Raw genomic sequence first — 16146 nt, 5'->3', positions numbered from 1 at the left:
GAATAAGCAGTAACCAGGACAGATGAGGGGGATTTGATGTAAGAGTGTCCCATCTCCACTACTGTTCTCTGAAGCCCCATTGGACTTTGGGAGAATAATGTGTTTGGGAGAATAATGGCAATACCCCCCAGTCTCTCCTTGATGGACTAGGACTCTCAACCTCAACCTATAATGTTCAGCCAGCCCTCAAAGAGTAACAAGAGCAGTCAACTCTCCCTGCACCATAGTTCTCCTGTGACTTTTACTGAGCTCTCACTGGGATTCAAAACTGGATGTCTAAAAGGACCCAGCCCCATGTCAATCTGCTCCTCTGCTCTGGAATAGAGCCTCTCACCCTGCTGATGAATCGCCCTTAGCTGTCACCTACAGGATTTTTTGTCCTTTGGGAGACACTAACCTCTCTTCCCAAAGTACTCCAGGAAGGGGACTGGTCTCTCCCAGTGTGACCTAGAGATCGCTACACCATGCTATGCACTCTGGGGCCAGCTTCCTACTCCCCAGAAGCCTAAGCCATGGCTCCACTTGGGAGAAAGTCACACACTTTCAAAACTTCCAAGTTTCAGCTCCAGAGGCTGTCTGCACAACAAAACTGACACTTTACTGTCCACTGGTTCCCTAGTTCATGATCCAGAGAGGTTTTCCTCTTGTGCTAACTCAGTGCAGCACTTTCAGAGCCCCTCTCTCTTTTGTTCGCTTTTGTCTCTCCACAGAAAGGGTTCCTTCCTCCTCAGTGGCTATGTCAGTTATGTCACATACACACACCTCCTGCCAGGCTATCTTCCCCCAACTGTGGTGATACTTTTTCAGCTCCACGGATCAATTACCTGGGTGTTTTAAGTGATCTGATCTCAATGCAGCTATGTTTGAGCGGCGAGGAAAATACTGGTCCTCCTGCTTCTCCACCATCTTATCTCCTTCCTGAATGCCCTCTTGCTGTCTTTCATTTGCTGGCACCTGATTGAGATCAAATAGTGCAGTATGACCCTCTAATAGTAGAGAGTCCAAGGGCACAAACCATTACCAAATTCTTAGAGATCATAATCATACATATTTACTGGCCAAGATAAAGGTCCACTACCAGTGGCAAAACTAAAGCTACCAGGTTTGACACTCTGTAACTTATAAAGGCCAATAAATTTAAATGAAGCTTAACAAAAGTTTTGCAGAAGATTGAAATTCTATCTCTGGGACCCATGAGTGGAACTATGTGGACCTTAGAGAGAAGAGGCACCAGGTAGGTACCAGACACATTAGAAAATGACATTCAAAAAGGAACTCTGGGATCTAGTGGCCACAGTCATCAGAGGTGGGCCAGGCCTCTACTGCTCCTTAGAGGAAGAGGTAAAGAGCTTCTAGCTTCAAAGGAGCTACACCTTGCCTTCCTTCAGTATCTACATTGCTCAGTCTGAAGGAGACCCCCACAGCCTATCAAATGCAAGTACTCTCTTTTGCCATGCCTATTACTCTTACTGAGCAGAACAGGATGATAAGATTGCTAGTAGACCCCTTAGAACTAATGCTGCCTCAGGAGGTGTGTTGGAACAGATTCAGTGAGATGCACAACTGCACCACAGGATGGCTGAGCACCAGACACTGGCAGGTCCAGTTAGAAGGATTTCAACCAGTGTGTCACTGGCCATGTTCTAACCCAGACTTCATCTCCTTCTACATTAAATGGTACCAATAAAATCAATGCTTAAGTGAGGCCCTCCCTCCTTACACATGCTTCAAATCATGTGCTAGACAGAAAGGCTCTCCCAGTGTAACCAAAAGAGACCTGCCTCACTGGCAGCTTAATGCTCTAATGCTCTTAGTATAATTTTAATGGGGTGATATGTGGATTGCACACTGGCATCCATAAATGCCCCTACAATTAGCCTATCAATATGCCTGAAACTATATGCATTAGGGATCAAGTCCACACAAATCTTGGTCATGGATACTACATGCTCTTTTGCAAGGTGCACCAATGCTGATCCAATGAAGTTCATGGAGAACTGCTTACCTAGCAGTAGAGTGCATACTTTAGCTCCGCCTTTGTCCAGGCTCCCAGTACATATACTCAGAACTCAACACCAGCCTGACACCATTACTGTTTTGGATTTCAGAAGGCACAGAAAAAGCAATGACAAAATACAAAATCCATTCATGATAAAAAACAACCAAACAAAACCTTAACAAACTGTGTATAGAGAGAATACCTCAATATAGTTAAGGCCATTTATGAAAAACCCACAGATAATACATCCATAATAGGGAAAAACTAAGAGATTTTCCCTGAAGGTCACAAGACAAGGATGTCCACCCTCACTACTTTTGTTTAATATACTCCTGGAAGTCCTGGGGGCACCTGGAGTTCAATAGGTTAATTGTTCGACTCTGGATTTTGGCTCAGGTCATGTTTTCACAGAACCTGAGATGAAGCCATGTGTCAAACTCCATGCTGAAGAGGGCGGAGCCTGCTTGGGATTCTCCCTCTTTCCCTTTCTGTGCCCTTCCCCTGCTCTCTCTCTCTCTCTTTCAAAATAAATAATTAAAACTTTAAAAAAAAAACATAGTTGTGGAATCCTAGCCAGAGCAATCAGAAAACAGATAGGAATTAAAGCATCCTAATGGGTGAAAAATAAGTGAAACTGTCATTTTTGAAGATGACCTGTTATTATATATAGAAGAACAAAAGATTCCACCAAAAACCTGCTAGAACTGATAAATGAATTCAATTCAATAAAGATGTAGGATACAAAATCAATGGACAGAGATCTGTTACATTTCCATATGCCAATAATGAAGCAGCAGAAAGAGAAGTCAAGGATTCAATCCCATTTACAATTGCATCCAAAACAATAAGACACCTAGGAATAAACGTAACTAAAGAGGTAAAAGACTTGTACTCTGAAAGCTGTAAAACAATGAGGGAAGAAATTGAAGATGACAGAAAGAAATGGAAAGATATTCCATGTTCATGAACTGGAAGAATAAAAATTGTTAAAATGTCTAACTACCCAAACCAATCCACATATTTTATGCAATCTTATCAAAGTACTAACAGCACTTTTCACAGAACTAGAATAAACCATCTTAAAGTTTGTATGGAACCACAAAATGTCCCAAAGAGCCAAAGCAAACTTGGAAAAGGAAGGCCACGCTGGAGGCATTACAATTCCAGACTTCAAATTATATTACAAAGCTGTAGTAATCAAGAGAGTATGGTACTGACACAAAAATAGGCATATAGATAAGTAGAACAGAATACCCAGAATACCCAGAAAACCCAGAAGGAAATCCACAACTATATGGCCATTGAATCTTTGACAAAGCAGGAAAGAATATCCAATAGGGAAAAGACAATCTCTTCAGTAAATGGATTTGGGAAAACTGGACAGCCACATGCAAAAGAATGAAACTGGATACTTTCTTATATCATACACAAAAATAAATTCAAAATGGATTAAAAACCTAAATGTGAGACTTCAAACTGGAAAAATCCTAGAAGAGAACACAAATAGTAATCTTTTTGACATCGGCCATAGCAATGTCTTTCTAGATATGTCTCCTGAGGCAAGGGAACAAAGACAAAACCAAAAAAAACTATTGGGACCACATCAAAATAACAATCTTCTGCACAGGGAAAGAAACAATGAACAAAACTAAAAGGCCACCTACAGCATGGGAGAAGATGTCTGTGAATGACATATCCAATAAAGTGTTAGTATGTGAAATGTATAAAGAACTTGTCCAACTTGATACCCCAAAAACAAAAAATCCAATTAAAAATGGGAAGATATGAAGAGACATTTCTCCAGAGAAGACTTGCACATGGCCAATAGACACATGAAAAGATATTCATCAGTTACCATCAGGGAAATACACATCAAACCTATAAAAAGATATCACCTCACACTTGTCAGAATGGTTAAAGTGAACAACACAAGAAACAACTGGTGTGGGAGAGGATGTGGAGAAAAGGGAACCCTCAGCATTGTTGGTAAGAATGTGAACTGGTCCAGCCACTGTGGAAAACAGTATGGAGATTCCACACTACTGGGTATTTATCAAAAGAATACAAAAACACTCTTTCAAAGAGATGCATGCACCCCAATGTTTATAGCAGCATTACCTACAAAAGCCAATTATGGAAACAGCCCAAGTGTCTTTTGATTGATGAATACATATAGAAGATGCCACGTATGTATGGGTATAGATGATAGATACATTAGATCGATAGATAGAAAGAAAAATAGAAACAAATACATATATATATACACATATATACATACAGTGCAATATTATTCAAACATAAAAAAGAATAAAATCTTGCCATTTTCAACAACATGGATGGTGCTAAGGGCAGAATATAAGCAAAGTAAGTCAAAGAAGACAAACACCATAATATTTCACTCATATGTGGAATTTAAGAAACAAAACAAATGAGCAAAGAGTAAAAAGGACACAAATCAGGAAATAGGCTCTTAATAACGGAGAACACATGTGATTACCAGATGGGGATTGGGGGATGGGTGAAATAGGCGAAGGGAACTAAGGAGGACACTTGTGATGAGGATGAGCATCGGGAGATGTATGGAAGGGTTGTATGGAATCCTAAAACTAATGTAACACTGTATGTTAACTAACTGAAAGTAAGTTTTTAAAGCAAAAATAAACAGCAGGTGTGAGATTATATTAAAGCTGTAAAAATATGAAATGTTTCAAAAATATCTTATACAATTATATATTTATTTATAAGAATATAATGTATATATGTAATATATACACATATTTCCAGTGGATACAAAGACAACATTCCCATACATATATGTATATAAAAATAAAGAAATAAAATGAATATTGTTTGTATATCAAGACCCAGGGAATCTTCTTACATTGAAATTCAGATTCAAGTGATTGCCTCCCAGGCCACACTTGGCTTTCAGATTCACTTAGTAGGATGACAGACTGGAATAAAGCATGCCAAAGGGGCAGCATCAGATAGTTTTATCTTCAATGGAAGATAGTCTTGAAAACGTTCATAATGCAGTCCAGGTGCTAGTGTCTGCCCACCCCACCCCCATTGTAGACTTTACTTGCAGCAGATGAATTTACACCTATGGGGGTGGAGTCTGCCCTGGCTTAGCATCCTCATCTCTCTTGGAGTCAGTACCTCTAGTAACAACTCCATGAGCATAACTTCGAGACCATGGTTACAAGAGTCACTACATTTAGTGATGTTCAAACTGTGGGTCCACACCATTTATTTTAGTTCATCCAGTATTCTTCCCAGTCAAGATACGATTTACCAAGCAAAGGACATTTTTACCATAGAAACTTAAAAAAAAAATTTTGTTGTCAAGTTGGTTTCCATATAACACCCAGTGCTCATCCCCACAAGTGCCCTCTACCATGCCCTTCACCCTCCTTCTCTTCCCCCCACCCCCATCAGCCCTCAGTTTGTTCTCAGCATTCCAGAGTCTCTCCTGGTTTGCCTCTCACCGTCTCCCCCACCATTTCCCCCCTTCATCTCCCCCATGGTCCTCCGTTAAGTTCCTCCCAATCCTCCTATATGTGAAAACACATGGTATCTGTCCTTCTCTGCCTGACTTATTTTGCTCAGCATAACACCCTCAAGGTCCATCCACGTTGCTACACATGGCCAGATTTCATTCTTTCTCATTGCCATGCAGTATTCCATGGTATAGATAAACCACATCTTCTTGATCCATTCATCAGTTGATGGACACTTAGGCTCTTTCCATGTTTTGGCTATTGTTGAGAGTGCTGCTGTGAACATTGGGGTACGTGTGCTCCTATGCATCAGCATTCCTGTATCCCTTGGGAAAATTCCTAGCAGTGCTATTGCTGGGTCATAGGGGAGTTCTATTGTTAATTTTTTGAGGAATCTCCGGTTTTCCAGAGGGGCTGCACCAGATTACATTCCCACCAACAGTAGAAGAGGGTGCCTGTTTCTCCACATTCTAGCCAGCATCTAGAGTCCTCTGATTTGCTCATTTTACCCACTCTGACTGGCGTGAGGTGGCATCTCATGATGAGGAGGGATGATGAGCATCGTTTCATGTGTCTGCTGTCCATCTGGATGTCCTGTTTGAGGAAGTGTCTGTTCATGTCTTGTGCCCATTTCTTTACTGGTTTGTTTGTTTTACGCGTGTGGTTTGGTGAGTTCCTTATAGATTTTGGATACTAGCCCTTTATCTGATATGTCATTTGCAACTATCTTTTCCCATTCCGTCGGTTGCCTATTAATTTTATGGATTGTTTCCTTTGCCGTGCAGAAGCTTTTAATCTTGATGAGGTCCCAATCGTTCATTTTTGCTCTTGATTCCCTTGCCTTTGGGGATGTATCAAGTAAGAAATTGCTGTGGTGGAGGTCAAGGAGGTTGTTTCCTGCTTTCTCCTCTAGGGTTTTGATGGTTTCCTGTCTCACGTTCAGGTCCTTTATCCATTTTGAGCTTATTTTTGTGTATGGTGTGAGAAAATGATGTAGTTTCATTTTTCTGGATGTTGCTGCCAGTTCTCCCAACACCATCTGTTAAAAAGGCTGTCTTTTTTCCATTGGATACTCTTTCCTGCTTTGTCAAATATTAGTTGGCTGTACATTTTTGGGTCCAATTCTGAGTTCTCAATTCTATTCCATTGGTCTATGCGTCTGTTTTTGTGCCAATACCATACTGTCTTGATGATGACAGCTTTGTAGTAGAGGCTAAAGTCTGGGATTGTGATGCCTCCCATTTTGGTTTTATTCTTCAATATGACTTTGGCTATTTGGGGTCTTTTGTGGTTCCATACAAATTTTAGGGTAGTTTGTTCTAGTTTTGAGAAGAATGCTGGTGCAATTTTGATTGGGATTGCATTGAATGTGTAGATTGCTTTGGGTAGTACTGACATTTTAACTATATCTATTCTTCCAATCCATGAGCATGGAATGTTTTTCTTTTTCCTTATGTTTTCTTCAGTTTCCTTCATAAGTTTTCTATAGTTTTCATCATACAGAACTCTTATATCTTTGGTTAGGTTTATTCCTAGGTATTTTATGTTTTTTTGTGCAATTGTGAATGGGATCCGTTTCTTGATTTCTCTTTCTGTTGCTTCATTGTTGGTGTATAAAAATGCAACCGATTTCTGTACGTTGATTTTGTACCCTGCAACTTGGATGAATTCTTGGATCAGTTCTAGTAGGCATCTGGTGGAGTCTGCCGGGTTTTCTATGTAGAGTACCATGTCGTCTGCAAAAAGTGAAAGTTTGACTTCTTCTTTGCCAATTCTGATGCCTTTTATTTCCTTTTGTTGTCTGATTGCTGATGCTAGGATTTCCAGCACTATGTTAAACAACAGTGGTGAGAGTGGACATCCCTGTCATGTTCCTGATCTCAGGGGGAAAGCTCTCAGTTTTTCCCCGTTGAGGATGATTATCATAGATACTTTTGTGTAAAAATCTGGCTAACATTCTTCCTTTATCAGATTTCCAAAAAAGACCTAGAAAGTTAGCCTAAGATTAAATTTATCATGGAGAAGTAGAAAGGGTATTACAGATTTAGTCATAAGAATCAAAGTGATTTACATTTACTTTTTCTTCTTTTAAATACACCTTTGTTTTCCAAGTTATATGACTTAACTTCTATATGGATTCTAAAACTAATGAACAAACACCAACAACAAAAAGGAAGAAACAGACTCATAACTATGGAGAACAAACTAGTTGCTGCCAGAGAAGTATGGGGGATCATTGAAATTCGTAAAGGGGATTAAGAGGTAACAACTTCTGACTGTAAAAAACTAAGTCCCAGGGATGATACATATACAATAGGGGATATAATCACAAATATTATAATAGCATTGTGTGGTTACACATGATAACTGCACTTCTGGAAGCATATCCTAATGTATATAATTGTGAAATCATTATGCTGTGTACCTAAAATTAATATAATATTAAGCTGGAGTTTAATTAAACGTTTTTTCATTAAACAATATTTTTAGCACTTATTGGATGAGCATTGGTTGATGTACGTAAGCAATGAATCACGGGAATCTACCACGAAAACCGAGAGCACACTGTATGCACTGTATATTTAGTCATCTTGAGAATAAACTACATTTATTTTTCAAAAATTTAATGTTTTATTTATTTTTGAGAAAGAGAGAGACAGCGTGAGCAGGAGAGGGTCAGAGAGAGAGGGAGATACAGAATTTGAAGCAGGCTCCAGGCTCTGAGCTGTCAGCACAGAGCCTTATGTGGGGCTCGAGCCCATGAACCATGAGATCATGACTGAGCCAAAGCCGGAGGCTCAACCGACTGAGCCACCTAGGCACCCCAATAAATTACATTTGTAAAAATAAAAAAATTAATTTAAAAATTTAAAAACCCTCAAGTGACAGTATTTTAAAAAAAATTTTTAATGTTTGTTTATTTTTGAGAGAGAATGAGAGAGAGACAGAGCATAAGGTGGGAAGGAGTAGAGAGATGGAGACACAGACCCCGAAGCAGGCTCCAGGCTCTAAGCTGTCCGCCCAGAGTTTGATGAAGGGTTTGAACTAATGATCTTGAGATCATGAACCGGAGCTGAAGTTGGACACTTAACCGACTAAGCTACTCTCAAAAAACAAAACAAAACAAAACCCTATTTTTCAAGCACATTCTATTTTGTGTGCTTATCAAAACAAAAAACAAACAAACAAAAAATAAACAGAGATTCCTATGTGGCTTAGTCGGTTAGGTATCCGACTCTTGATCTTGGCTTAGGTCCTGATCTCAGTGTTCATGAATTCATGCCCCACTCAAACTCTGTACTGATATCTCCGATCCTGCTTGGGATTCTGTCTCTCCCCCTCTTCCTCTCTCTCTCACTCTCTCTCTCCAAATAAATAAATAAACCTTAAAAAAAAAACCATGATGGTACTTAGTATAAAAAGACTTTAATGGTTATTGAACCATTAAACAACCTATTATATCAAACATACATGAGAATTTCTCTATGTATATGTAGAAATATTAGATAATGCATCCTGAATTAAGAGTTTGATCTTTCAAAGACCCCTTGGATACTCAGTCAAAATTTAAGAAGAATTAAATACGATTGACCACAGGAGAGAATCCTAGTATGACTTTACCATACATTATGAAAACAAAAACAAGAAAACAGGAAAGTTTTTTTCCTGAGAACCTTTGAATATTCCCCTATAGGCACAGTGACAAGACAAAACAATATCCTCAATTCCTGACTGTGCTTATGTTGGGGTGAAAACTGAGTTCAGTTTTCAGTGGACTTATCTTACTGGCTACAGGGTCAAACACTTGAGAATAACACTGTGCTTACCCCCTAAGTGGGACCTAATCCTAAAGACTTTTTTAATACCCAGGGTTCACAGAACAAATTGTAAACATAATTATTATCTAGAAGATATGATGGTTAAGATTTAATATAACCATTATTTGAGGGTTTTTTTTTTAATTGGTGAGAAGGAAAGTGTGTACCAAAAACAGCTTTAGGTAAAACTCTCAACAATCCTCGGACCTATTTCTCTTCTGTCTTTCTACCTTAAAAGTTGTAAAGCTTAAAAGTAACCTCAGAAATCCAAAATATGCGAGATTACTCTACCTCTTCACTCCTGGTTTTTCTAAAATAGTTTGCAGTTTTAACCTCTCCTCATGTATTATTCAATTAGAGGGTTGAAATGATCTGTTCTTGAGATGCCATGTGTGCACTCATGTTCTCCCCTGTCCTCTTTCATTCACCAACCTGTCCCCTCACAATCCATCCTGGACCCAGGCCATATTCAGTCCAAACAAGACCTGTCTCCTCCTCACAACTTCCATTTTTGTGTAAAATTTCCTCCATTCATTTATGACATTGAGACTTGAGACCTTAACTAAGTACATTACTTTAATCATTTTCTAGCACCTTATCCTAATCCAGTCAGTCAGTGGGCCCACTGATTCATTTTTCACCTTTCTTAACTTTTCATCTTCAAATTTCCTGTCTTCTTAAATATTCTGTAAGTGTGTTGCATGTCTAGAACCCAGGTCCTTGGTTACGACTATTGACCAAATACATTAAATTAAAACTCTTCAAGTTTTAGTTTCTAACCTTCACTTACCCCCCTTAGAAATGAGTAACTGTCAGAAAGGCTGCTATACAGACATTCCAACAGTCTGCGGACAGGAGCAGAGATCACACTCAGTGGGCCCACATTCCTACAGAAGGTTGCACACGCCCAGAGAAATGGTGGCAAGAATGAGTGCACTACTGTCTGGATGTGGCCAGTTCTGAAAACCCAACCCCTAAATTTCCTCCTGATTAAAGGAAGGGTCCACAAAGAAAGTTGATTACCATCCTCTGAGAGAACAATCTTCAAGGCTAAGCAGTTTTCGTTGGCACATGCCCCAGGAATAGATGTGTGTTGTTAACTTACAAGTGCATGAACATTGTAATGTGAATACTTCAACAGGGCCATGACTTAACTGATCCCTCAAATACCAATTTTATCCTTAGAACAAAGCAGGAGATTTACAAGAGATTGAAAGAAACTCAAGCATTAACAGAAACAGACAGGCCCTCATGTAATGCTTAATCCAAGAGGAACCTTGGTAGAAGCCAACTGTTCTTTATTACTCCAAAAGAAAATCGGGCTAAGAAACCTAGCTCACATAGCTAGTTCTATGTTCATTTCTTTCACTGCACTAAAATTATGGTATATGTGACTAATGAAAGACAACGGCTATACTTTATACATCTTCACATAACATTTATATGTAATGTCTATTTTCTTACCTCAATTTCACCTAAGGCGACTTTTATACAGATATATCTATGAACTTATGAAACTATTCCTTTCCTGTTTTGCAGAATTTTAAAGTGAGGAAAACATGTTTCTATTATTCTCTTTCCACTGACCAAATGGTGGTCAGAGAGTAGAGAGAGGATATTCATGATATCTTTGGATAGTTCTGTGCTTAATTATGAAAACTAGCCTCTACCCCCAAAGCAGTGGGAAAACGAGTAACTCACTTGCCTGGAATGTAGCAAATTATTTTCTGGGAGCCCAAGAGTTTGCTTCACCTGTCCTGAAGCTGAGTGGCTGAGGACAATGGAATTTGTTCCTGACCACACACAGGACACTAGAGGGCAGGACAGTTGGATCTGTTGGTGACAGATCATGGAAAGGCTCTGCACTCCCAGAGTTGTAGGCACAAAGGATCTTTTGGTGTCTCCTACACACTAGATGTAGGCCAGGAGGAAATTTGTAGGACCTGCAAAACCTCACACAACAGAAAATCTGTGCTTTGCACATCATCCAGTCCCAGAGAACACAAACATTTTATTCCCACTAAGACATTTCCTGCCTTTTCCTCTTCCTCCCTCTCTCTGAATCCATCCCAACTAGAATGTGAGTAAGGAGTACTCACTCACTTCTGCCTGCAAAATTTTCCAGCATGGAGTACAAAAGGATTTATCTTAAATCAAATTGGAACAATTGATTATTACATTGTTCCAAACTATCTAATTGCTGAATTCAGATATGTTTGTGCAACTTACAGGAAATTTTAGAATGCTCTCTTTATTACAATTTAGCAAATAAAATCTATGGTAAGCTATACTTCCTATACATGAGGAGAATAACTCATCTGAGGAGAGAGAGAGAGAGCGACAAAGAGAGAGAGAGAGAGAGGAGAGAGAGCGTGCACATGGCATTAATCTGCATGTTCTTAATGACAAAGAGTACCTGAGCAGAGAAGTGTGATTACACAACCCTAGAGTTTATTAAAAACTCAGACTTTTAAGAGTTTCAGGTAGGTTTCATGTACAGGTGAAGAGAAAACAAATCAAAGTCACATGCTGTCATTCTTCCAAGTTAGAGATGGGCCAAAACGCCATGCTCCCATTATTCACACAGAACAGATTAGGAAGGCCCACACCCCACCACTCTAGCACATTGGTTGATATCAACAGTTGATGGTCCTCACACTGATAGAAATTTATTTCAGCAATGCTAGTTTCTGCCACTTCTCAAGATGGGAAGGAGAAATGAAACAGAACCAGTAAAGTGTCTTACATGTAGATTTGGGAAGGATATGCCTGGATCAATTCCCACACCCCAACATCAGCTCTGATAGGAAGTTCTGCATGCTAAGGGGAAAAGGTAAGGAAGGGAAGCAAAAAGAAGGGGCTGCAAGTTCTTACAACACAATCTACACACATGTGAAGTGATGAGGTCCCAGATATGACCTGGGTAAATGGAAAGCTATCATGTCCAAGCCCTCACCTAATACCCCAGTTAATATTCTCTCTGGTTCTAGATTTCATACTGTGGAAAGAGCCTGAGTAAACCATGGTGGAGATAAATAGAAGATAGGGATATAGATATATCAGTATATGAATATGTTTTCATGTAGTAACTTTCTGCTGAGCTTCTATGTCTTGTGTGTATCACAGGGAATAGAAGTCAGAGTCTCTTTGCCCTGGGATATGGATGTGGACCACACGCTGCAAGTGAGAGTTAGTAGTATGAGATTTGGGAAGTGGCAGGTAGGCTGAAGCATTCTCGTGCAGTGGATACAAGGTTTTACACACAGGAGCCTTGGCAACAGCCTTGTGTTCCCAAGACAGCCCTTCCCTTGGGGCTCTAGAGGAATTGCAATGCCCACAGAGGCTTCCCACAGGTTCCTGACCTCTTGGAGTTAGTGGTCTGCACCGATTTATGCTCCTCCAGGCTTTCTAAAGGAAGCCTGACTACCTAAAGACATAAGTCCCTATAATATAGAAGAATTGTAACAAGCAATTCTGTTGAGAATGTCTGCAGGGACTTCTATTTACAGACTGAACTCCTACTAGCAAAGTGGCTCTTAACCCTTTGATGTCACTGAGAAGAACTTACTCAGGTGTTCTCAGAAATCCCCTCAGACATAGGAAGCTGGAGTATAGGAAGAGAACTGGGGCCCATGAGTAGTGTCAGAATAGGGACTTCTCTGATGTCACAGGGAAAGGGAAATGAAAGTATGTTTTAAAGTTTCCCAAATTTAGTAATTTCCTGAGAAGAACCAATCAGTCCTTTAGAACTATGCCATATCATAAGTTGCTGAACACCACCTTGGGTTGAAGGTGCTATTACAACATACAAAATGTTTTTCTATAAAATGCCTGTTTACCACATATTCGTGAGCATCATAAGAACAACTTAGTATGCCAGCCAGCAAAGGGCAGACATAGAAACATCAGACTTGCTTTTTCCTCTGAGAGAGGAGATACCAAGCCTAAATCATAGGACCAGACTCTCAGCAGAGACTGATATTGTCGATCTCTCATTTGGACCATTCTTTTGCCTCCAGGAAGTGTATTCCTTAACAGTCTGGGGGCAAAAGTGTGCTGTGGGTCTCTCCCACATGATCCAAAAATCAGGGTCACGGGATGTTTTAAACTCTTGGATGTGATCAGATAATCAGTAATGTGTAGGGTTTTCTCCCTCGTGTTTGTGAGGGTATCTGTGGGGCAAGATAAGGCATCAGCAGAACAATGTGGAAAATCCACCTGGAGCATATGTATTATGACTGATACTTAACTGTGAATTCACCATCTGATGTGCTGCCTCACTGCCAGATCTCCCTTCACTGGTTTTATTTAGATTCAGCTCTTTCTATGTGTGGCTTTATTTTCCTTATTTTGGCCCTGTGGGTTCAGAAACATGAGGGCCACAGTGTCTTAACTTTCAGTTTCCTCAATAGTGAATACCAAAATAAAACTTTAGGAACAGACTTTCAACAATTTATGTCATGAGGACAGCATTCATTGTGTTACAACATGAGGAAAATCATGGTAAAACTTTCCTGTAGTTTATTATTTCCATTGCTGCCAGTAAAATAGGCTCTGGCCAATTTGCTCCACTCTGTTCATCAACCTGAGTTCAAATGTGGTGAGTGCCCCTCTGCCCCAGTCTAGTCCAATCTATAGTCATATTTAAAATGGTAAGGATTACAGTCCATGGTTTCAAGTAACCACTACCTATGACACCTCTACCATCCATCTATAGTTAGGGGAGAGTTGAAACTTTCACCTCTGATGTCCTCTAAATATGGTACAGTGCCAGGGATTCCCAGCTCTTGGACTGAGTTGTCCATCTGGGAGAGTAGGACATGGAGGAGAAACCTAAAGCAATAAGTTTCTTAAGTGAAGCTCTGTCACACAATACTGCCGAAAGCAGGCATTATCCATGGCATTCCAATTTACCAACTCTGAAGATGATTTATTAGCCCTTATTTAGGGTCCCCAGCTGTCACAGCACAGAGGAATGATCTGTCATGAGCTCTCATTTGATGTGTTTCCAGTGATTCTCCTCTCACTATTAACCTTCAAGCACATCTCTTTCTTGCATTTGGCCTGGGAAGAAGAGTCTGTGAGTAACTTCCCGACATTCTCAAAACCCTGATTTTTGTGTTGTTATTTGGTTGTGTGTTTCTTTAAGAACTTTATTTCTTTATCTAATAAATGAAGTAGTTCCTTTCCTGAAAGATTTACAAGAGCCCTTTCCTTAGTATCAGATGTGTAACGTCAAATGGTCTTCCTGATTGGCTGTAGCTTAAGTGATTTGAATTTTAAACCCAGACTCTTTTAGTCCTGTCACTACTACCACAGTCTTATGCTCTACTGACCCCTGTCAAAGCACCCAAGAAGAAAATAGCCATAAATGGAGTCTTATACTGAGTTATAGCCCCAAATCTATGCCAGGAGAGACAGGAATAATTACCCTCAGTACCTAAAATATCTTATACTATAACATTGGTTCCAGTTCATGGAGGAGAGTATCAGAGATAGGTATCTGAGACTGTGCCATAGATTCTTAGGGCACATTTTCAATTGCTTTTTCAACTTCAGTGGGTGGAATTAGCAGCGAAGCCTAATTTCTGTCATGTGTCCCCAGTGCCTCCCTAGGTGACTGTGCTTTCAAACAGCCCTGTGGAACGGGGAGAGCCCAACATTCTCATATGTTTCAAAGACAAGTTCTCCCCACCAGTGATGAATGTCACATGGCTTCGAAATGGAAACCCTGTCACCACAGGAGTGTCAGAGACCATCTTCCTACCCAGAGAAGACCACCTTTTCTGCAAGTTCCCCTATCTCCCTTTCCTGCCCTCAGTTGAGGATGTCTATGACTGCAAAGTGGAACACTGGGGTTTGGATGAGCTTCTTCTCAAGCACTGGGGTACGGACCATCCTTTACTCTCCTTTCTTCTATGGTTTCTTTCCATGATGCTTTATCTGGTGCTTTGGGACCAAGAGTATCCTAACTCATCCATAACAATTGATACAATTCCTATTGCTTGCCTTCTCCCATTATTCCCCTCCCCACCACCACACACACTCTTGTTAATCTGCTTTCCCTTCATATGTCCTGTTGTCTTCTTATTCGTGTGTTTAATAAATATTCATTGGCTAAATACCTGCATTTGTTTCTAAGTGCTACTCCAGACCATGATTATTACTTCTGTACTTACTCTGTTTTAATTTCCCCAGAGTTTGATGCCCCAACCCACCACCCAGAGACAACAGAGAATGTGGTGTGTGACCTGGGCCTGGTTGTGGGTCTGGTGGACATCATTGTTAGGACCATCTTCATCATCAAGGGCATGCACAAAGTCAATGCTGGTGAATGCCGAGGGCCTCTGTGAGGCATACAGAGGTGGGGTTAATGTGGTCAGAGGAAGACATATATGGAGTTTTCTAAGGGTGGAAACAGCGTTGGGAAAAAGGATGGTGATGCTTTTAAAGAAAGTGATGGGAAAGTCATGGCTCTTGATTTATGTTTGCTAAAATAGAATCAGACACTGGCATCATCGAGTGTCCCAAAACTTCAAGGTCCCGTATTCCTTTCTGTACATGTGTACCTAGACCACAATTCAGTCTTCGCATTTATCTCTGCTACCTAAGAGCATTATTTGACATCAGACTATTGAATCAAAGTGATCTAGGAAACATTTGGTCACTACCTGATTTATATTTCCTGAGGCAGTCCTTCAGTTAAGAAGGGTTTCTAGAGTTTGGTCTAGATTCGGTGCATGAAATGAAATTTTCTTGAAGGTCAATACCTATTCTTGTTTCTCTAATCGGATAAGTGATGTTGAAACTTCCAAGAGAAGGTAAGCCA

General features: G+C 40.1%; 1 protein-coding gene across 1 annotated transcript; it reads left to right on the top strand.

The window, feature by feature from the left end:
• Positions 1–1257: 1257 nt before the first annotated feature.
• LOC120238174 (HLA class II histocompatibility antigen, DR alpha chain-like) lies at positions 1258–15670 on the top strand. Its single transcript, XM_039241799.1, is given in 4 exon segments — positions 1258–1341; positions 12444–12536; positions 14877–15204; positions 15516–15670. Coding segments are annotated over 4 exon segments (660 nt in total).
• Positions 15671–16146: the final 476 nt, after the last annotated feature.

Source organism: Hyaena hyaena, unplaced genomic scaffold (genome assembly GCF_003009895.1).
Source record: "Hyaena hyaena isolate Hyena2069 unplaced genomic scaffold, ASM300989v1 scaffold_202, whole genome shotgun sequence".
In the NCBI taxonomy this organism is placed as follows: domain Eukaryota; kingdom Metazoa; phylum Chordata; class Mammalia; order Carnivora; family Hyaenidae; genus Hyaena; species Hyaena hyaena.
The sequence above is the reverse complement of the archived record's forward strand: the minus strand, read 5'-3'. Positions and strand labels throughout refer to the sequence as shown.